Source organism: Perissodus microlepis, chromosome 1 (genome assembly GCF_051167445.1).
Source record: "Perissodus microlepis isolate ML-2025 ecotype Zambia chromosome 1, ASM5116744v1, whole genome shotgun sequence".
In the NCBI taxonomy this organism is placed as follows: Eukaryota; Metazoa; Chordata; class Actinopteri; order Cichliformes; family Cichlidae; genus Perissodus; species Perissodus microlepis.
The window spans coordinates 6,199,037-6,220,585 of record NC_140461.1 but is presented as its reverse complement, the minus strand read 5'-3'; the positions used below and the strand labels follow the sequence as shown (position 1 = coordinate 6,220,585).

General features: G+C 39.2%; 2 protein-coding genes across 5 annotated transcripts in view; one reads left to right on the top strand and one right to left on the bottom strand.

Moving 5' to 3' along the window:
• The window catches only part of abcc12 (ATP-binding cassette, sub-family C (CFTR/MRP), member 12), a 31,544-nt gene extending 29,741 nt beyond the window's left edge, over nucleotides 1-1,803 (top strand). Inside the window, exons 28-30 of the mRNA XM_084927916.1 lie at nucleotides 108-221; nucleotides 472-636; nucleotides 743-1,803. Coding sequence (XP_084784042.1) covers nucleotides 108-221; nucleotides 472-636; nucleotides 743-835 — 372 coding nt within the window. The 3' untranslated portion in view covers nucleotides 836-1,803. The remainder of the gene's footprint in view (nucleotides 1-107; nucleotides 222-471; nucleotides 637-742) is intronic.
• A 96-nt stretch (nucleotides 1,804-1,899) lies between these two features.
• On the bottom strand, nucleotides 1,900-21,253 carry LOC146393214 (ATP-binding cassette sub-family C member 12-like). Of its 4 annotated transcripts, none has more exons than XM_084927929.1 (29): nucleotides 21,162-21,253; nucleotides 18,249-18,394; nucleotides 17,974-18,120; nucleotides 17,478-17,625; nucleotides 17,066-17,293; nucleotides 16,390-16,563; nucleotides 15,974-16,121; nucleotides 15,598-15,746; nucleotides 15,278-15,385; nucleotides 13,564-13,791; nucleotides 13,416-13,487; nucleotides 13,166-13,290; nucleotides 12,246-12,318; nucleotides 11,841-12,044; nucleotides 9,982-10,116; nucleotides 9,700-9,805; nucleotides 9,438-9,536; nucleotides 8,761-8,864; nucleotides 7,746-7,928; nucleotides 7,363-7,589; nucleotides 7,137-7,274; nucleotides 6,801-6,990; nucleotides 6,631-6,720; nucleotides 6,319-6,508; nucleotides 4,841-5,000; nucleotides 4,681-4,759; nucleotides 4,419-4,532; nucleotides 3,035-3,199; nucleotides 1,900-2,965 (listed from the first exon to the last, which is right to left on the bottom strand). In XM_084927929.1, exons 1-29 carry the CDS (start codon nucleotides 21,207-21,209, stop codon nucleotides 2,873-2,875), a joined length of 4,071 nt encoding a protein of 1,356 aa, XP_084784055.1. In that variant the 5' UTR covers nucleotides 21,210-21,253; the 3' UTR covers nucleotides 1,900-2,872. The 4 variants fall into 4 exon arrangements, with proteins under 4 accessions (XP_084784055.1, XP_084784064.1, XP_084784074.1 ...); XM_084927938.1 differs by having other exon boundaries at nucleotides 8,761-8,816; XM_084927948.1 differs by having other exon boundaries at nucleotides 13,654-13,791.
• Between the last annotated feature and the right edge of the window lie 296 nt (nucleotides 21,254-21,549).

Below are 21,549 nucleotides of genomic sequence, written 5' to 3'. Positions count from 1 at the left end.
ATACGACTTTGTAGTTTATTTTGTGGGCTTTTTTGCTGTGAATATCCTCTTTCTGTTAGCCTGAGGGGTATGAATGGCAGTACCAAAATATGATTTTGTTCCATCAGATCTCCAAGCTGGAAGAAAGGCTACAGGCACCAGTGTTGGAAAATGGAGAGAACTTCTCTGTTGGTGAGAGGCAACTGATGTGTATGGCTAGGGCTCTACTCCGTAACTCCAAGGTGTGTACACACATATAACACCTTCTTGATGATACTAAATTTAATTTGCAAATACAGTTTATTGGCTGGGATACTGCTGCCACATTAGCTTGTGATGTCTCTACCAATATTTCCATTAATTACTTTACCATTGTGTGCGTTCAAAGTGTATAATAACATAAGCACTGTAAACATTTTTTTATTTTATGACACTTTTGCCATCCACCGTTTTCTTCTTTCTAACCACCATTACGCTGGGTTTTTTTGGCAGATTATTCTTTTAGACGAAGCCACAGCATCCATTGATTCAGAAACAGATGCTCTAATTCAAAACACCATCAAAGAGGCCTTCAAAGACTGCACCTTGCTCACCATAGCGCATCGCATCAACACTGTTATGCATGCAGATCGTATTCTGGTCATGGACAATGGACAGGTACCAAAAAAAAAAAAAAAAAAAGGAAAAAAACCCACAAATGAACACAAATCAAAGATGATTACACAATCTTTAACTTAAACTCACTAAGTGTTCTGTTCGACAGGTGGCAGAATTAGACCATCCAGATGTGCTGAAGCAACGGCCAGACTCTCTGTTCTCATCACTCCTGACAGCTGCTAATACAGTAAACTCCTGAACAGAAGGACAACCAAAAAACTGCTGCATAGTAGTCACTGGGCATGTCCATAACAGTTATCCATATTCACAACCATATCGAAGTCTGTACTGTGATACTACAATCTTTTCTGGTGTGCTTGTATGAGCTGTAACTGAGCAGCAGAGATGGAAACTGATAACAGTGCAGGAAAGACAACAGTTTTTGAACTTTGTAAATAGTTGTGTATTCATTTCTCCTGTCTGCTGATACAAAAGAATGAGCACTGGGTTTCCCTTCATATTTCGAATGAGATGACTTCTTATGCATGTTATAGTTTAATTACGTTATGTATTTGCCAAGTCTTTCTTTGCTGCCATTAAATGTAATTTAAATCTCCTGTTTTTTAGAGACGTTAAAAAAAAAAATGCATTGTAAATTTCAAAGTGTAGGTATATACAAATGACCCTGATAAGATCTGTGCTAATAAATTACTTAAATTTGTATGTTTCAGTATTAATTGGTATTTTTAAAAAAGAAATTGTATATACAGCGAGATTAAAATAAATAAATAAATAAATAAAGGTAAACAGGTTGTGGGGCTACGAGGGCACCAGCAACCCTATGCTGGATATGCAGTTAACAAACGTATGGATGAATTGGGGTTACAAGTGTATCTATATGCTGCCACCTGCTGGCTGCATCCTGCTGCATGTCACCAAAGCTGCTGCCCAACACTCAGCAAATGTAACTAAATAAATTGTAGTTTTGTTTTATGAGTGACAGTTGGTGACGTAGGACAGTTGAATAATAAAGCCAACAAATCTCTTATCAGCAGTGTATTTCCAAAGCAGCTGGAAAGAATATATTCTAGGAAGAAATCACGGCTTTCACTGGAGATTTTACAGCATTAACACCACCTGTAGGTGCTGTGAGGAGAGCTAGCATGCTTAACCTTTCAATGTAAATCTATGCCAAATGTCTTTATATTAAAAAAAAAAAAACAACAATTTCAGATGTTTTACTCCAACTAGTAAATCTAATGTTAGCGATATTGTTCTTTTTTAACTTCTAAGGCTCGGGATTAAAAGGTGAGGTGGTGGAGGAGACAACACATATACAGGGCACATGACATAAAAGAAAAGCAATTTATCATTATTAGTGGTTTACAAAACAAATGAAAAACTCAAAGATTTCACAACAAATAAAAATCTGCTAGCATAAATAAAACTCAGTTATTAGCTGAGTGACAGGTCCCGACCTCTTAGTTCCGCCCTTCCCACCTGCTCCATCTTATTGGTTGAGTTCTGAGTCCTGTAGCCAATGGATGCACTCCAGGGCATATATAAGCTGACTTTGTAATTGGTTTTGAGAATGTTGGGTGCTTTTGTGTATGCTGCTCTTCTTAGTTTGATCCCTCCCCCCAATACAATGATTGTCATTCACGAATCCTCATATTTACTTAATAAATACTTTGTGTGTGTTTCAATAAGGAACCCAAATGACAGTTATTTACTTGCATTTCTAAACAGAAAAATAAAAATAAAAATGTTTTAGTGGTCAAATTTTATGCTTGACTCATTTCAGACTTCTCAAACAAGTCCAGTCTGCCAGCCCACATTTTGGTAAACAAATCTTTTTAGCCACCACCGCGTCACTGAATGTTTGCATTTGATTTAGTGCAGTTGTCCATTAACTGGTGGAATAAATTAAGATGTTATGCAATAACAGATGCATGCAAAAACAAGCAATAGGCTAAAAGCTAATAAGATGGGGATGTGTTTAACTCTTAAATTATGAATAATTTAACTCAACATTTTGTCAGCAACATTGAATATAACTGCAGTAAGTTGGCAAAACAATGTTTTACAGTTTGTTACAATATTTTATTTACTGTAGATTTTTTTTTTTTTTTTTAAATACAACACATTATAGATACACAATTATAGATTTAAACTTTAAAGACAAAGACAATAAAATAATTAACATTTTCAAATATACAGAATAGTCATTAAAATAGTAATCTAAATACATGCGCCTACTCCACAGATGTTCTTTGGTTTCAAGGTTTACTTTGTTTCACAAATTTACAGTGTTTGAAGCAGTCAGGAGTAATGAGAACATAGAGAATGGCTTTTGCTTCAGTGTATTTGGATCATCCAACTCTGCCACCTGTCATATGGAGCAATTAGTAAGCATAAGATGACACAACATTAATCTGTGCATATTTGGGGTTGTTACCTGTCCATTGTCCATGACCAGAATACGATCTGCTTGCATCACAGTGCTGAGCCGATGAGCTATTGTGAGTATAGTGCTATTACGTAAGGCTTCTTGGATGGTGTTTTGGATCAGAGCATCTGTCTCTGCATCTATGGAGGCAGTGGCTTCATCCAAAAGAATGATCTGCACAACAAGAGGACAGACCATTAGTATAAGCAAAAACCATTTTAAAGGAGGACAGCATGTCACAATACATAAAATGCCCATACTTTCTAAATACAAACCTGGCGATTAGCAATCTCATACAAATGTGAGACATTATAGAATAGTTTGAAGAACAGGTCCATAATAATCATAACCCTTAACCAATTTCAATTTGGCCTCTCATTCATTCACGGTCATGGGGCCCCGTGAATTCGAGCCCCGGCTCAGACAGTCTCGGTCATCGTCTCCTTGGGCAAGACACTTCACCCGTTGCCTACTGGCGGTGGTCAGAGGGCCTGGTGGCGGCAGTGTCCGGCAACCTCGCCTCTGTCAGTGCGTCCCAGGGCAGCTATGGCTACAGTGTAGCTTGCCATCACCAGTGTGTGAATGGGTGGATGACTGAATGTAGTGTAAAGCGCTTTGGGGTCCTTAGGGACTAAGTAAAGCGCTATACAAATACAGGCCATTTACCATTCTCATTCACCTCTGGGCCACTTTGAGCATGGCTGCTAATTTTGGATTTCTGAAAAGTCCCATTATGAATCGGAGAAGTCCTCAAAAATAATTTTCCTTTGTCTTAAGTTATTTTTTTGTATTTTTTTTCCACAGGAAGTTGGCCACAGGGTGGCAGACCTCTCCAACAGATACCGAGTGAAGATTATGTTGCAGTGGCCATGTAAAGAGGAAAAAACAGACAAAGACAAAATACTGGTAACTGCCAGTGGTGCCACTCAGCCTCCTAGCAGACACACCTATGTACGAATTTCAAAATCGTACATCACCTTGTTCTCAAGTTTTTATATTTTTAGAAATTTGAGATTCAACTCTGTCTGAGATTTTTAGCAAATATGTCTATGGTCTCAATTTGACGCTCCTACGTCACCTCAATCTCAAGTAGCATTCAAACTTAGGTGTACATGCTGTCCATCTGCCCTGCGGAGTGACGACAATACCCTACCAGGCTTTTAAGGCTTAGGGGTACTTCTGAAGAGGAATCTAAACATTGTACTGATGACCTCAAGGGGAAAAAAATTAAAATCAGTACAGATTTGTGATGTTTAAGGACAGTGCAGAGCATATTGACAGAGTCACAGGAAATTGCTTTGACTGGCATCAGTGAATGCAGTATGTGACAGCATTGTCCCAGCCAGGTGACAAATCATCAAGCCCCCCCCCCAAAAAAAAAGTGCACTCTGACCTTGGAGTTACGGAGTAAAGCTCTAGCCATACAGATCAGCTGTCTCTGGCCTACAGAGAAGTTTTCTCTATTCTCCATAACATGTGCTTCAAGCTTCCCCTCCAGCTTTGAGATCTGAGGAAACAAATCACATTACAGCTCCACTCCACTATCCTAATTCATCATGTATACAAACAAAGAGCAGAGAGAAAAAAAAAGAAAAAAAAAAGGGCTGTATAGGAATTTTAAATGTACCAACTTTCACGTTGCACTCAAAACATACCGAGTCCTTCATGTAGCTCTTCTCGAGCGCTGCCCAGATCTCCTCATCAGTGTATTTATTAAAGGGGTCCAAGTTGTACCTGCAGGGATGGGGGTCATTAGCCAGTTACTGATCCACAGTGGTCAGACCAATGTGAGATTTATGGGTTGGCCAAGGTTACCTGACTGTACCAACAAATAGCACAGGGTCCTGAGGAATCACAGACAATTTGCTACGCAGGTCTTGCAGGCCAATGGACATGATGTCCACCCCATCTATCAGTATGGTTCCTGCTGCAGGCTCCACAAGTCTAAATAGAGCTACTCCTAAAGACGATTTTCCTACAGATGCAAACCACAGATTAGAGTAGCTGAATTAACCTAAAACTGTTAAAATTTACATTAAAATGTGCTACATAAAATATTATTTGAAATCAGGAATATGGGAGGATTTAGGGTCAATCACTAAACTTTCAGCACAACCAGGTGTAGGCAGGGGTGCCATCTACCTTAGAGGGTTGGGGTGGGGGAATAATAGCAACAATAACAATAAAAAAAAAAAAAAAAAAAAAAAAAAAAAAAAAAAAAAAAAAAAAAAAAAAAAAAAAAAAAAAGCCCTCCTACCATTAACTAATCTTCTTTATTAACCAATCTTCATCTTAATTATAATCAGCTTATCTTTATTAACAAGTTATTTACCACAGGCCTTTAATGTGGCAGTAATTAAACCATTATTTAAAAGCCATCACTTGACCCAGCTATCTTAGAGACTGGCCTATAATTGGCTAACTTTATCTCAAAAATTCTTCAAAGTAAAACAGCAGTTTCAGTCAACTTTCAGAGCTCACAGTACAGAAATGGAACGAGTGAAGGTGGCAAAGGGTTTTCTTCTGGCCTCTTACAGTCAACTCTTTGTTCTTGTCTTGTTAGACCTCAGCGTTTGATGCTGTTACAGTTCCACAGGGTTCTGTGTTGGGACCATTTCTGTTTACATTATATGAGTTTCCCTTAGGCCAGCGGTCCCCAACCCCCGGGCCTTGGACCGGTACCGGTCCGTGAGTCGTTTGGTACCGGGCCGCGAGAGTTGAGGCTCAGGTGTGAAATGTATAGTTTTCAGGGTTTTTAATCGGTTTTCAGCGTTATTTTGTTATCGTTTGCTCGGTTTTCCTTGGTCTTTTCACGTGTGTTATGAATAAATTTTTTTTTTTCGGTACCGGTACTAGTTTTATTTTGTTGTATTTATCCGCGACACCTTAAAGGCCGGTCCATGAAAATATTGTCGGGCATAAACCGGTCCGTGGCGCAAAAAAGGTTGGGGACCGCTGCCTTAGGCAGTGTTATTATAAATAGCATACATTTTCATTGCCTGATGATACCCAGACTTATGAAGCCAGTTGACACACACCAATTAAACTACAGGAATCTCTTAAAGAAATTAAAACCTGGATCACCTCTAATTCCCTGCTTCTAAATTCAGAAAAAACTGAGGACTGCCTTCCTATATTTGCACACTCTAAGATTAAATTGCCTGTCTCAGAGTGATGTTGAAAAACTAGTTCATGTATTTATCATCATTTTTAAGGTGTATTGTTGAAATCATCATCACCCAAAGACTAGATGAAATCAACAAGAGAAACAGCTACTGAACCCAGAGCCTTACCAGAGCCAGTCCTTCCCACGATCCCCAGCTTCTCTCCAGGTTGAATGTGGAAATCAATGCCGTTCAGGACAATTGGTGCATTCTCTCTGTACCTCATCTTATAGTCTACGAAGGTGATGCCCCCACTGCTAGGCCAGTCCTGTGGGATCTGAGTCTCCTTAACATGCCTGGGAGCCTCAGACTTACAATCCTGCAAACACAATTAAAAGTTTACAGGGATCAAGCAGATGGGTGTGTAGGATGTTTAATGAACTCTGGCCTTGGTCTCAGCAAAACAATGACAGGTGAATGATTTCAGGACATGAGTCTGACCGTGACATATTCCTGGAGCCGTTTCGCTGAGTCGAATCTTGCTTCCACTTCTATCGAGAGTCTGGCTACATATTGAAGCATGCCTGTCAACTGAAAAGAAGTTTAAAAATTATGTAAATCTATGTCTGAAAAGCAAAATGAACATTGATTCATGTGCTGTCCAAATGTACCTGCAAGGAATAGGATATCGCGAGGCCTTTCAAGGACGGACTGATTAAGTCATTACTGCTGAGCACTACAAAGAGAGCCACAAACAGCGTCGTAGTAGCAGCCATTAATTCCAGGCAGAAGGCGAATGCACGTGTGCCAGCATTAAACATGAAGAGGTATTTGGAGTTGATATCAGTCAAGATATTGAACCTGTAATATAAAACAGGAGTTTTTGAACATCCCACTGTCCACAGTCACCCCGCCCCAAAGAAACATACAATTTACAATGATGCGTTGTATCAAAAACATTGCAAAAGCAAGAGGTGATAGCCCACTAACAAATTTCAGAAACTTACTGTTCTATAAGGCTGTCTCTTCCATTATAGGCATGGATGGTGCTGAGGCCATGCAAAGTTGAGGTGGTTAGAGAGAACCATGGAGAGCGACTGATGTTTTCTAGATTCTTCATATGACGTATACTCCTCTGGAATACACTGCAGAGAAGGCACAGATATATAGTACCTTAGAGGACCTGTTACTGTCAGTAACTGTGTTTTATAGATTTAACCAGCATAAACTCACAAGACAGTAAAGGCAAGAAAAGCTGCCATAATAACTCCAACTACAAGCATGGCGGGGAAAATGACTGAGATGACAACAACTGTGGATGCGACGAGTAGAGAACACCATAAGAAAGAGTCCATGACAAGAGGAAGGACAGTTTCCACTTCGTCTAGATCTTTAGAGAAACGATTTAGAAGTCGGCCCGTTGGAGTTGTGTCAAAGAAACTCATTGGACTATCAATAATCTGCAATAGGAAAACAAACAGTTCATCTGTAGCTAGTAAACGTTCCCAGTTTTGGATTCAATACATTTGTGATAAGTAAACCCTTATCCATATTTAAAATGACCATGTGTAATGGTGACTAGCAGAGATTTCTATGGTGCTGAGAATTCACAGTACCTTTTTGAACAGCATGTCATGGAATTTGCAGGAGGCCTTCAAGGTGAAATAAGTGTAGATTATGGATTTCACAATGGAAAGTACAACAGTGACAACCACTGTTGCAGCATAAATAACCTGGTAGAAGTGAAGGTGTGGATTTTGAGAGATTTCTCCCTGGACTGCAGTTGTGTTACTGGATGACTTTGAAATAAAAATAAATTAATAAAAAAAAAAGAAAAGTTAGAGAAGTCAGACAAAGTCATTGTATACATAAACGAATGATTAAATATCATTTCCTAAAACTAGAAATAAGCAGAATTTGAGGAGTCAGAAACAGTTTTTCGCTTGCTACATCTGCCAGGCTTGGTCTATAATGTGTGGCTCTCTGGATTTTAAATTACGATACTTCTCACTCAAGTTCTTGACACTCAGACATACAAAGTTACCACAGGATTTCATCTCCTGCTTTGTGAGCATCAAATACTTTTCCTCAAGATTTCCTCAAACTGATTTCTTATGTTTCAGGGATGACGCTTACTCAAGTGACAGCTAAAACCCTTGCTGAAATTTTTATACTGTCTTCAAGCTGAAAGATGACCCTCAGGCATTCCAAGTATTTTAAGGGGCAAGTGCATGGAAACTAGAGTGTGTAATGACCAAAACAAAGTGACAAAACCAACAGAAGATCAAAACATCAAGTTGTTTCAAGGAGAAATGCTTGGACTAGGCCAAAATAAACGTTTTCAAAAATAACTGGCAATTAGAAAGAAACTTGATTGCTGATGAAGCCAACCTTGAGATATTGGTAGTAGAAGGAGCGTGTAAGTGTGTGGACCAGCAGGAGAGCTAGAAGACCAATGAGTGATGATGTAACATCAACTCAGCTTTACGTAGCAAAATGTAAATACAGAAAGAGTTTATCTTGCACAACAGCCACAAAAAAGGCATGACTTCTTACCCTCTTGTGAGTTGAAGGCTCACAGAGAACCATTTCAACGTGTGTGACAGTGATAAGGAATGCAATAATTCTCACCCCATCACCACTTGCCATCCAGAAGCTAAACCACCAATTGCTGAAGACTGTGGATCCTGCCAACAGGAACATATTCAGGAGGATAATGAAGGAAACTGTGTAGCCTGTAACAACAATGAGCAGTTTATGCATCACGAGTTTGGCTGTGTATTATTGCTCATAATAATATATCCACAAGCATATGCAGCATTGGGAAACAGGAGTTAGAGGAAGAATTTACAGTGTACTCAGTGGTAGTTATATGGGGGAAAAACAAATGAAAGCTACTGATCAATATGTTATGTTGACTTGAATTTTAATATCTGACCGATTCTCTTGTTTGCTCTAAACAACCAAAGTCTGGAGTAGTTCTTGGTCTTACAAATCCATTCTTGTGAAGCGTTGTAGTGATTTATTTTCTTTGAGACTACAATTCTTGACTTTGCCAAGTTGTTAACAAGTGTCTTGGCAGTTGTGAGGGGATGTTTAGAACCTAGTATATATAGCCAAGCTTGTTTAACACCAGTAAAAAGGCTAATATCAAATCCTTTATTTTAAACTTAAAAATAAATTAAAAAGTGACATGCAATAACTTTCTGTACATTGATAAAACAATTTATAAACAAAAAACATTTAAAATGAAAATATGCAATTTAATTTCATACATAACCCCAATACTCCATGTGTGAATAACAGACCTCCAAGTGCCTGGGAGTATGTGCGGTATGTTCTCCAGGAGATGGCACCTTTTGTAGAGGACTCCTGACTCACTAGCTGATTACCAGCTGGGACAGCGGCTTAAAAACAAAACAAAACAAACGTATCATTATAGAATGAAAAAGAAAAATACACATTTTTATTAGCTGACATCTAATATCTGAATTAATTTTTTTTTAAAACTTGCTCTTCAGGGAAAATATGTCAGTTTAAATCAAATGTTTTTCTTCCATGTTTTCACACCAGGATTCTCAGTGCCAGTGCTTGCACAATGTCTGAGGTCAATCTCTTCCAACTGGCCATCAATAAATGATGCTAGTGCCATGTCCCCAGCTTTCTTTTTCTTGGTCTGACAGAAGAAAAATAAAAATAAATAAATAAATAAATATCAGGGACAGTCTTACAGCTCAGTCTGGATAAGCTTAAAACATTGACACTTATGGAACGCACACTTTTGTTTTATAGTCAACAATTTTGTTTCAATAATAAGGACAGTAATAGAACCATGATACATGGCACCCTTACTTTGGACTCTTCCATCTGGTAGGTACTGATGAGCTGAGTATAGCGTCCATCGGCTCTCATCAGATCCCTGTGGTTTCCAGACTCCCATACTGTTCCATTGTCCAGAACCAGGATCTCATCGCAGAACTCCAAATACTAAAAGCCACAAGGAAGAACAAATTATCAAAACCAGCTCAACTCTGGTTAGAGCTCTAAACAGTTCTGTGCGTTACTGGCATGTGACAAATCCTTATTCTTTGGAAAAATTGCACCTTACAACTCATGAGCAAAATATGTAGGTCTTCCATACATACTCAGGTATGTTTCTTTAAACCAGAGCTTCCCAAAGTGTGGGGCCCGCCCAGTATGAAAAGGGGGGGAAAAAAAGAAGAAGAAAAGAACGTTTGGACACTGCTAGCATTATGGACAGGTTTTTTGACGGGGCTCCTACACAAAACGCAAAGCAGGAGATGAAGCATAGCTGAATATGTTTCCAAACCACCTTCATTCTAAGCCAAAGACTAGAAAATATGGTGAAGCATATCTGCCCTTTGGTCTCCCTTGCAGAATTGGTTTTCCCTGCGTCGGGAGGATGCGCTGGGCTCTCCAAATCACGGACAAACAGTATCCCACATTCTTGATTTTTAGTTCACAAACACTTCTTGTAATGACTAACTACTCCTGACATTTTGGAGATGTTAGCTCTTTATACAGTAAAGTTACAGCGGGATACAAATAATATCAGGCTGATCCTGCCACGATTGGTTCTCTCGGTTCAAATCACAGACAAACAGTATCCCACAGTTGTTTATGTTTTTGAACCCATTTTGCACAAAGAGGCCTTTTTTGAAAAATGTATTGATAGCAATGTTGAATATTATTACACAGGAAACGACAGCAACAACAGAAACAACGAGTAAAATAATTACACCGTGACGCCTCTGCCTTTCTAAATGGAGGGACAGTAACTGCATGTAAAACCTGCAGATAGTCAGATTAAGAGTATTTTGTCTCTATCTTCCATTCTGCAATTCATCTCATGTAAACAATAACGTGTGCACAGCGTGACGTGAAAAAAGGCACATACCTTTGACGTTGTGTGACAAACTCCGTATTCCTCGTTCACAAGTAAACGCAAAAAAGGAGTTCAAAAAAAAAAAAAACAAAAAAAACAAAAAAAAAAAAACAAAAAACACAACTCAGTTTTCGGTGATTCGAAATACCGTTTACGTGTGGACAAAAGGCCCAAACGCCCAGAAACAGCTGTGTTTTCAAAAATACCCATGTAGGTGTGGACGTAGTGTACAAGAGTTAGTAGTTTATTTCATTGCTACCTGTAATTTATTGCAGATTACTTGTATTTGCTTAATCGTTTACTAAATGTTTGAGGTGTAAAATAAACCGCAATGAGTTTGGAAACAAAATATGGGAGTGTGTGGTTGGAGGATGTGTTTGTGCGAGGGGAGCAACAGTTTTCTTGTAAAACAAAGTAAAAAAAGTTTGGGAACCACCGCTTTAAACGACAGCTTGTTTTCCCATTAGTACCTACACTGATCGACTAGCACGGTTTTCAGTTAGGCCACAGTACCTGCTTGCCTGGGCTTAATCCGAGCAGGTACTAAAATGTGACGTTGTAACACTGCATGGGACCGATTGGCTGGCAGCAGCAGGTATATTTCTTGCCTCGACATCCATCTTTTTTGTAGCATTCATGTTGCATATTAATTACGTCGCCGGACAACCACGCATGTAGTACCAGATTACAATGGAAAACCAGTCGATCCGAGGCGAGTCAATCAGAGTAGGTACTAATGGAAAAGGTGCTTTTGAGCCCAGACAGCCCAGTCTCCACTACATAATAATTTAATATGTTTTCCTACCTGGAGCTGATGTGTAACCAGTATGATGGATTTTCCTCTCAGCTCTTTCTTTATACATTCTTCAAAAATGTGTTTCCCCACATAAGCATCAACAGCAGATAGTGGGTCATCAAGGAGGAAAATGTCCCTGTTGGAATACACTGCTCTTGCCAGGCTGATTCTCTGCTTCTGTCCCCCTGATAGATTTAGACCCCGCTCTCCAATCTGCCCACAAAAAGGATATTTATAATATTGTGAACTTTTGATTAATACTAAATTACAATTTAATCCTTCCACTTTATTGTAGCATCAATTTGCAAGCTTGAGTTACATCTTAAGTGAGTGGGGTAAATAAATACACTTTAAAAAAAAAAAAAAAACCTGTGTCATGTGTGACACTCCCCTGTTAGTCTGGAAAGCGCTCACCTCAGTTTTGTCACCATATTGCAGGATGCTTAGGTCAGCTCTGAGGCTACAGACATCCACAACTCTGTCATATCTGTTGGGGAGCAGTACAAGGCAACAAACTGGTTAACACTATAGAGAAGTATATTTTAATAGGATGTGAGCTAGTCATTTATTCAGCCAATTATAACTTGTGGGTGACTGCGGCTCAGTTAGCAGAACAAGAGGTCACTGAATTTATCCAGAGTTCCTCGACATACTGAACCCCCAGTTGCCCTTGATGCACCCATCAAAGGGTGAGTGAGTGTCTAAGAATGTTATAAATGAAGAATGTTAAACACTGTATAAATATGTATGTGATTGGATGTGTGCAAGAACAAAATGCTTTCAGTGCTCACCTGAATAGAAAGGTGTTACAGAAGTTCCAGTCCAATTTACCAATTGCTGACAGTAAAGCATGACCAAAATCATTTAACATGTCAAGAAAAATGATTTCATGCAAAATGTTGCATTAAATGTATCAATTCAGTTATGCAATTTTGACATATTTTAAAGGACTGCTATTAATTTATTCCTAAACCGTTTTCCCCTCAGCAGCAGTTTATGGAAATCTGATTTTGAAACAAAGTGAATTGATAAAGTTTACAGCAAACACTGGTTCCTAGCCAAGCTTTTTACCATCTCTGGCAGTAGAGGTGATACTGTTAGAAAACCAAGAGGACCTCATTTTGGTTGACTATTAACCTTCCACCAACATTTCAGAATGTCAAAATAAAAACTGTTAGAAGTTCGATGGACGGTATCCAACTTGATTTTTTTGTGCCTCCCAGGGCAGATTGGGGACATGCAGTTCGAAAGGGCCATGATTAACTATCCAGACAAAGTGGTGGTGACAAGGAGGAGATGGCAGCCATAAATGCAAGAAGATGGATTTAACTTACCTGGCCTGATCAAAAGGTTCCCCCATAAGAATATTTTCTCGAATAGTTCCATGAAAAATCCAGGCCTGCTGGCAAACGTACGCAAATGTCCCATCAGCTGTGATGGAGCCCTGAAGAAGGTGCATCTAAAAGGAAAGTGAGCAGGCCAAAAAACTAATGTCACTGTAATGTAAAGTTAGAAATAGTAAAAACATAATGTGAATAAATGCAGACAGATACAAAAACAATAAAACATACAAAAGAAACAAACCTGCTCCAAAATGCTGCAAATCAGTGACGTCTTTCCGCTACCCACATTCCCACAAACACCAAGCAGTTTTCCCTTCAGGAAATATCACAGAGATCATCATTTCACATCCAGCAGAGTCTTGATAACTTCAGTTATTATTTGATCACACCTTGGGTAGTGTAAAAGAGATGTTTCTGAGGGTTGGTAAGGTCTCAACATTTTCATTCGGAGAAGGCACGTCCATATTGTGTTCCGTCACCTCATTAGCTGCTCTGGGCGGTGACTCTGACTGGCTGCGTTTGGTCCATGAAAGTGTAGCATTTCTCATCACTACAGCAGAATCACTGCCTGCTATCTGCGTCAGGTAAGGCTCAGGATTCTGGATGAGTAAGATTTTCTGAAACAGTCACAGTGCATTTACAACATCATTCAGGTTTTTACCAATTTTGCTTTTCAGATTTCTAAGATCCATGGCAGTAACAACTTTAACAAAACTAAAAAAAGATTATGAATTAAAATACTGTACTGCAAGTCCAAAAAGCATCATGATTAATACGAATCCAGCTTGTGATTAGCAGCATGGCCTTTTTCACTGGTTTGTAGAGGTGCACATGAGTGTGTGGCGAGTGTGAGACTACTCCTTTACATTTAGTCTGACACATAATAACTATGACTCTAAAGTCTGTGGCACAGGTATGGTAGAGAAACAAGTCAAAGTGTGGCCACAGGGTAGGTCTGCAGGGCAAACTTAGCTAGGTCAGCAGTTATCTTATCCTATAGACAGGCATTCTACTCTATTTTACAATGGTAAGCAACATTTTGATGTTTAGTGGTATTGTACCATCTCCTGATCTGACTGGATGAGCTCCATCAGGTCATCTTGACTGTGTCTACATGTCTAAATGAGTTGCTGCCTTGCAAAACCAATTACTTTCCATAGAAATACTTCACAAGTAAGCAATGCTTAAATTGTACTTATATTACAATAGTGATAAAAGTGTGTCTGAAGGTTCTCAGTCATCGTAGTCTAAGGAGCTTGGAAAGAAAAGTGTCTGGACTTCTTTAAGTTGCTTGAACACGTTTCACCTCTCATCCGAGAAGCTTCTGGGCCAGGATGTAGAGGACAAAGGTCACTCTTTCAAGGATGCCAATGTTCACATTTTGGAGATAGAAGACAGATGGTTTGAAAGAGGAGTGAAAGAAGCCATCTATGTCCACTGTCCCCACTCACATCCTGGGCTATTTGACCTCAGGAAATGACATGATAGGGTGGGGCTAGGTTTCACAATGAGCTCACCCGAAACCTTGGCTGATTGTGACCTACACCCGCTTTCACACCTTGGTTCGTGTGATTAGGTAGAGGATCATTTGGGGGTCTCCAAAAGTTGATTCTGTTCATCTGGACGTAGCGTTTAGTGGGAGAAACGTTTCGTCACTCATCCAAGTGATTTCTTCAGTCTCCGCTGACTGCAGGTTTCCCCAATCTTATAAACAGTACATTTGCATAATGACTGAAACCAGCCCACTGAAGGAACAATGGGCTGGGAGGTCAGTTTCTTAATCTTAATTATGCAAATTCTCATGACCATTGATCATTTGGGGGTTTCATTGTCCCTCTTGGGGGGACACTCCCACAGGGCTTAAATCTGGGACTCTCCACCATTTGACCCTAAAACTGAAGAAGCTTCTCAGATGAGAGGTGAAATGTGTTCAAGCAACTTAAAGAAGTCCAGACACTTTTCTTTCCAAGCTCCTTAGACAGTGATAAAAGTGTATTAAAGAAAACTTAATAATGAACAGAAAGACCATAACAAGTGGAAACGTTACTACTACTACTACTACTACTACTACTACACCTTGAGGAACCAAAAAGAAGAGCTTACCCTAAATCGTTTTAGTGACACAAAAGCATCAGTGAGGGCCTTCACAGCAATCGGCATGACAGCAAAGGTGAACCTCATGGAGGTGAAGATGGCAACAACAGTAAAAGCCTGGGAAGAAAATATTGCACTATAATCTCACAACACAACAACCCTCAATTTATATGTTAGACCTTTTCTGTCAGTAGACCAAGCCTTCTTACAAAATTCTCGCAGTTTTCTTCTCAGTTCATCTCTACTAACAACTTATCAAAATCACCGAGTGGAAGTGCTAACAGAGGCTGTGCTACTGCATAATATTGTTACAGAGCTGTGCTACTTACATCAGATGTTTTCAGTGGCAACCCCAACAAGGTGTAGATGAGAAAGGTGAAAACAGTGACAATGGTGCTGATGGCCATGGTCAAGCTGCCATTAATAATCTGGATTTCAAGGATCTTCTGTACTAGTTTCTTTTCAAGTTTCCTCAACTCTGTAAGAAAGAAAGTTTGTTTGCCTTGTCTGTTACTTTCATCATTCTTTGTAGACGCACCCTAACACACATCCATAGCACTCAAACATTTCACATCACCTCTTTTGCATCTAGTAACAAGATTACATGCCTGATTTTGTATTTAAACAAATGGGAGTCTATAAATAATGCATGTGATATGCGATATTACTAGATGCTGCCAAATGGGAAACAGCTGCTCGACTTACCTGCAATTTTCATCTCAAAAGAATCTTCCCAGGCGTACATCTTGATTAGCTTAATGCTGTTGAGAATCTCAGTCATTGTATGAACACGTTTGTCTTTTATTACCATTGCTTTTGTCTTGTATACATTTGTGAGATATGCCAACAGATACTAGAAAAGAAGAAGAAACAAAAAATTTGTCCCCTGATTGCCAAGATTCAAAAAGTAGAAGGTAAGGGTATTTCTCAATGATGACTTAGACCTCACAGCACAGGTTTCAGCATATTAAACTACATGCCCAATATTATGTTTGGGCAAATTCTTTCATAGTTTATCTACATTACAACTTTTTTACATTACAACATTGACTGCAATGCTTACCTCAATCAGAGCCCTTTTTGTATTTATCTATCTCACTTTATTAACTTCATGTACATACTTCAATGAGAATACAGATGACGTAGATGAGGACTCCAATAATTGCGGTGTAGCCCAGAATGCTCCAGGCATAACAAATGCCCGCAACAAAGAGTACAGGGGTGGACATCACAAAGCTCCCATTCACAACTGCCTCAAAAACCGTGTGTCCAACATTGGTCAAAATATTAAGAATCTAGATTAAAGAAAAATGAGAAAACGAAAGCTTATATTTCACCTGTTTTTCATAATACACCAAATGTGAGAAGATGTACTGAAAAAGTATCTTATTTTCTCATGCATTTCTTTTGGATCAAACAAATCTTAATATTAGACAAAAATTACCAAAATAAATACAAAGTGTTTAAATTGTGCTTTAATTTATGAAGGTGAAGTTCTCCAAATGTACCTGTCCATACATGAAAAAGTGATAGGTGGTTATGCCACCCTTGAGAGGAAGAACCGCAATCAAACATTTGTAATAATGGGAATGAGTCTTTCACATCACTGTGAAGGAATTTTGGCCCACTCTTCTCAACAGAATTGTTGTAATTCAGCCACATTGGAGGATTTTCAAGCATGAAAGACTTATTGATGCCAACGCATCTCAGTTAGATTCAAGTCTAGACTTTGACTAGGCCACTTTTCACAGCAGTGCAGGTAAAGTGAATTCTCTGTGTGTGTAAACCAGTCTTTACCTCTCCGTTTGACATGTCGCCAAGTACTCGCAGAGATGTGACTTTCTGGAAGCCCAAAGAGCAAAAGGCACCTTTCAGTCTGATGGCCGTACGCAGTGTTAATGCCCACTGCAAGGATATCATGGAAGTTTTGAGCAACTCTGTGGTGAACAAAGCAAAGGCCAAACCAACACCACTGGTTTCTCCTGGGTCGCAAACGTAGTCTAAGATCTTATAAACGACGACCGCCTGAAGGGACAGACAAAATGCTTGATACACTTCAGAGAGTAGAAATTCTAAAAATGCAATTAGAAACTGTTTACAGAGTATGAACCACTATTTCCTGAAGTCAAATTTGATTTATAATAACTAAAACATTTAGGCAAACATCAGAAGGTCACAAAGTCTGAAAATACAGATGACGACAACTCACCGGCCCCAAAAAGGCCGCCACCATGGCAAGAATGGAAACGAAGGCGGACAGAATCAGTCTAGTTCTTTGAAAACGAAGAGTCACCCAAATCAGTGAGGCATTCTCCAAGCCTCTCCTTGCCACTTCTTCATTCCATAGCCTCTGGAGCCTGCAAAACACTCACAATCAAATCATGTACACTAAAAATTGTCTAGCATTTAATTTTGACAAGTCAACCTCGTTCCTTTGACTTATCTTCAAGGTGCAAATTTCAGCAGCTACATTAATGGTGTGTCATGTCCCAAGCAGACCTACTGTGGGTTTCTGTCTATTCCTCTTAATATTTCTAATAAAGCCCTTTCTTTGTTCCTTGTTGTGCATCATCTCTTTCGTCTGAGGTTTCTTTCCCACATGCTTGTTTACCCCCTTTGTAAACAAAATGCATCATCCATTGAAATGTTAGATTCTGCGAATGCCTTAAACAACAACCGAAAAATGTGAATCTGCAAAGAGAGACCTTTTTGCGCTAATGTCTGCTACATCAAAAGGAGACAGGTGTAGGTCGGGTGTATCCAGCTCATTCTTAAACATGGCCCACATTTTGGGGATCATCCACAGAAAGAGTGAAAATGATATTAAACCTGCATTATCTACAGCGTGGGACCTGGACAAGACAAAAAAAGCAAAAGCAAATGAGTACTTTACAAGGAAGACATTCTATATCAAAGAAAGTAACTTTTATTTGGCAGACAGGTTACATTTAGCAATTTCTCTTTCATCAATGAAACTGACTCTGGTGAGGAACAGCGGAAGGGTATAAGGGTCTGCATGCTCCGTCGGTATTTTCCAAATGGGCAAGGAGGGGGTATTTCCCTGATGTCATTATCTGTATCTTCTGAGGCAAGAGACACAGGTCCCAATTGGATCTCATCTTCTCCCTAAAGAGGCAGAAAAACAAAGACAGACAGAAAGGTGTATAAGCTCAGTCCAAGTAACAAATCTGGAAACAAACAAACGGACACAAAAGACATCTAAACTAACTAACAATTAATTGTACTTCCTAATTACAATTTTAGTAGATATGGAAACATGATCAGAAAACAAAACTAACTACCTCGTCATGTCCTAAACAACCAAAATTAATCAAACTGACACAAGTGAAATTATTTAAACATTTTCCAAGCAGAGAAAAAAGTGAACCTATTTTTATTTATACTACATGCAAATCAAACAGCTCTTCATCATGTTATTACGCCATGCTCTCCTTTTCTTTGATTTAATTTTTGTCCCTTTATTTATTTATTCATTTCTTTATTTATTTAAATGCAAGCAGCCCTTCCCCGGCGACGTAAGCAAAACCCAGAGAACTGGGCTGCTCAGGTCGATGACACGTAGTACACCAGATTTCTCAGTTTACTGGTGTTCAATGTTCCCTCTAATTTTTCATGTGTCTGAGCGAACACACAAACTCCCTGAGCGATCCCGTAGACCACTGTGAGCGACATCAGACGTGTACACTGTGGTCACGCCAGCATCTAATCCATCCAAGTTACATGGTTTATTAAAATAATCAAATTACAGCATTTACATTTATGTTAGACTACTTTTAAACTGCTTTAGCCCATTTACAATGAAAATGTAAAAAAAAAAAAAAAATCTAGCCATTGGCCTGTGTAGTATGTTAACACTATTGGAAGTAAAAATAACTTTAACTCCAATTTCGAAAACAACTTTCTTTTTCTTTCTTTCTTTTTTTTTTTTTTTTTTTTTTTTAATAAAGCTCTGACTTATATTATGAGTATGAGTCTGTGGTCTGGGAGAGAGTCCTGTAACTCTGTCTGCAAAATACAGTATATAATGACCAATGTTGGGCAAATAATTATATAGTTACTCCTCAAAAAAGTAACTCAGTTTGGGAAACAAAGTTTTTTTGCAGCTATTTTTTTTTTTTTTTTTTTTTTTTTTTTTTTTTTTTTTTAAATGCAGCCAATGCATTTTTAAATAAACATTTCAAACTATTTACAGAACAATCAGCTGTTCTGCATCAAATTTGATGCCACACAAATTATTTGTGCCACTCCAAAAAATAATTTCTGTCCACTATAAAGGAGAACATCACAAGCCTGATACCTGCAGGCCTGACAACAGGAGATGTATCACTCCTGTAACTCCTGTAACATTCAGCAGTCACCTCATTGTTCTGACACACACAACAAATCTATTGACTACACTACACACTAACTACACAAGATTTGCGCTAAACGTGTCAAATCTCTCACATCTCAAAACACCGCCGTCACTCCTAAAACTTCCCCCCGTTTCTTAACAACTAGATGCCACGTTGCCATACCATTTTTTGATTGGTCGACATGGTACTTTTTTTTGGACGAATAGGAAAGAGAGAGGGGGGTGGGGGTTTGTTTTTGCTCACATGCAGAGAGTGCTTTCGAGCCTTTTTCCTTATAAAACGCCGTTTTTACCGTGTCTTCCCGCAGTAAATATAAACAACGATAGTATTCAAGAAGGAAACCAAACATTGCATATATATATTTTTTTTAATCACAACTCTGGTTTTACGTGGCCTATCAACACAATTTAAAAACTGGTATAAAATCCACACTTTTTACGTCAATTGTTCCGTCTGTCCTGCTCACATCTCCAATGGTTCAACACCTTGTCATTAACGTGGCTTCACTCCACATCAGCCAGGCCGCTTTGCTAGCTAAAACTCCGGTGTCGGCACATAAGGACGCTGTCATAGCCTGTCAACGACGTTGATTGGCTGCGTATACGAATGTGAATCGTATTATTGGCTGGACTATGGGATAAGGTGGCATCTTTCTAATCCCATACGGGAGCAGCCAGTCACTTACTGACTAACACTGCAAAACAGAATTGTTGAAGTATTAATTTTAATTTCAATTCAGGTTAGATTTTTTTTTGTGCGCAACGCAGATTTTCTGTGCGCAGAGACCGTGCCAGCAGTGCGCAATTGCACACGTGCGCAGCTTAGAGGGAACATTGCTGGTGTTTAGTTTTTGGTTTGTGTGAGTATAGCCCCATCTACATCGCTCAGCTCGGTGTTATGCCAAAACACCGGGCCTGTTCTAAAAACAAAGCTCGGCGCTCCCAAAACGTCTTGTCATTACGCGGGTTCACTAAAACCACCAACTTTCAGGAAGCTGGTTCACCACTCAGCAAATCAACGCAGGTTTTCCCCAATTTAGCCACGAGCACGTTCACACAAAGGGGGTCGCTGCTGGCAGAATATAACCAATCACGAACAGGGACGGGATCAGAGAACTTTCAGAAAATTAGAATTACAGGCCCGCAGATTAAAAGCACTAGTTGCTGCAAAAAAAAAAAAAAAAAATCACAAACACTATTTCGACATAGTCGCATAAGAAATAAATCAGAGTACACCCCGATCATGCACATTTCCAGCGATTTTAAATACCATTAAGGAGCTTCTCGAAGTCGCTGTCCTGGCAATAAAGCACTAGTAAGTGTAATTACAGGAACAACTCCATTATTTATATTTATTCTTGCAATTTTTCCTTATGCAATAGATGTTTAGTTTCAATATTCCAACAAAGAAATTCTTCAAACTGCGGCCTTTCTGTTGTCTACAAGACTTCAGTGCGCTTTTAGGGTCATGCTCGTGCAAAAATCAAAGGGATAGCACGGTCTCTCAAGACCTCTTACCCCCCACACAACCAAGTCCGCAGGATGCTCCACACGTGCCGACGCCATCTTCCTTGAAAGGTGATTGGTCTGTAGGCGGCGCTTTTATACTAATCGATCGATCTGCAGAGGAGGTTTGGTAATAAGGCTACGTTATCTATGAGCTACGTGGTCTTTAAAGCTATGTAGTCTTTTGCAACAGACAAGTGACTTTGGGAGGGATGTATCATCAGCTTGTTATATTTGCCAGTTTTGTTGATATTAGGCAGGAGAATAGTCAGATTTTTAAAACATAGTAACTAGTAAGGAAAAAGAATTATTCTAAGTTTGGATTGACTGATCAGGATAGAATAATCCATGAGGACTGCTCATGGATGGATGCCATCAAATGAAACATAGATGTGAGACG

What these genes read in the sequence shown, in the direction of transcription:
- LOC146393214 (XM_084927929.1), bottom strand. Translation starts at nt 21,209, where the DNA reads ATGGCGTCGGCACGTGTGGAGCATCCTGCGGACTTGGTTGTGTGGGGG. An exon ending in GAACCTTTTGATCAGGCCAG is followed by an intron (nt 12,319 to 13,165) that starts GTAAGTTAAATC and finishes GCTCCCCAACAG; the next exon opens with ATATGACAGAGTTGTGGATG. An exon ending in ACCAGATGGAAGAGTCCAAA is followed by an intron (nt 9,806 to 9,981) that starts GTAAGGGTGCCA and finishes TTCTTCTGTCAG; the next exon opens with ACCAAGAAAAAGAAAGCTGG.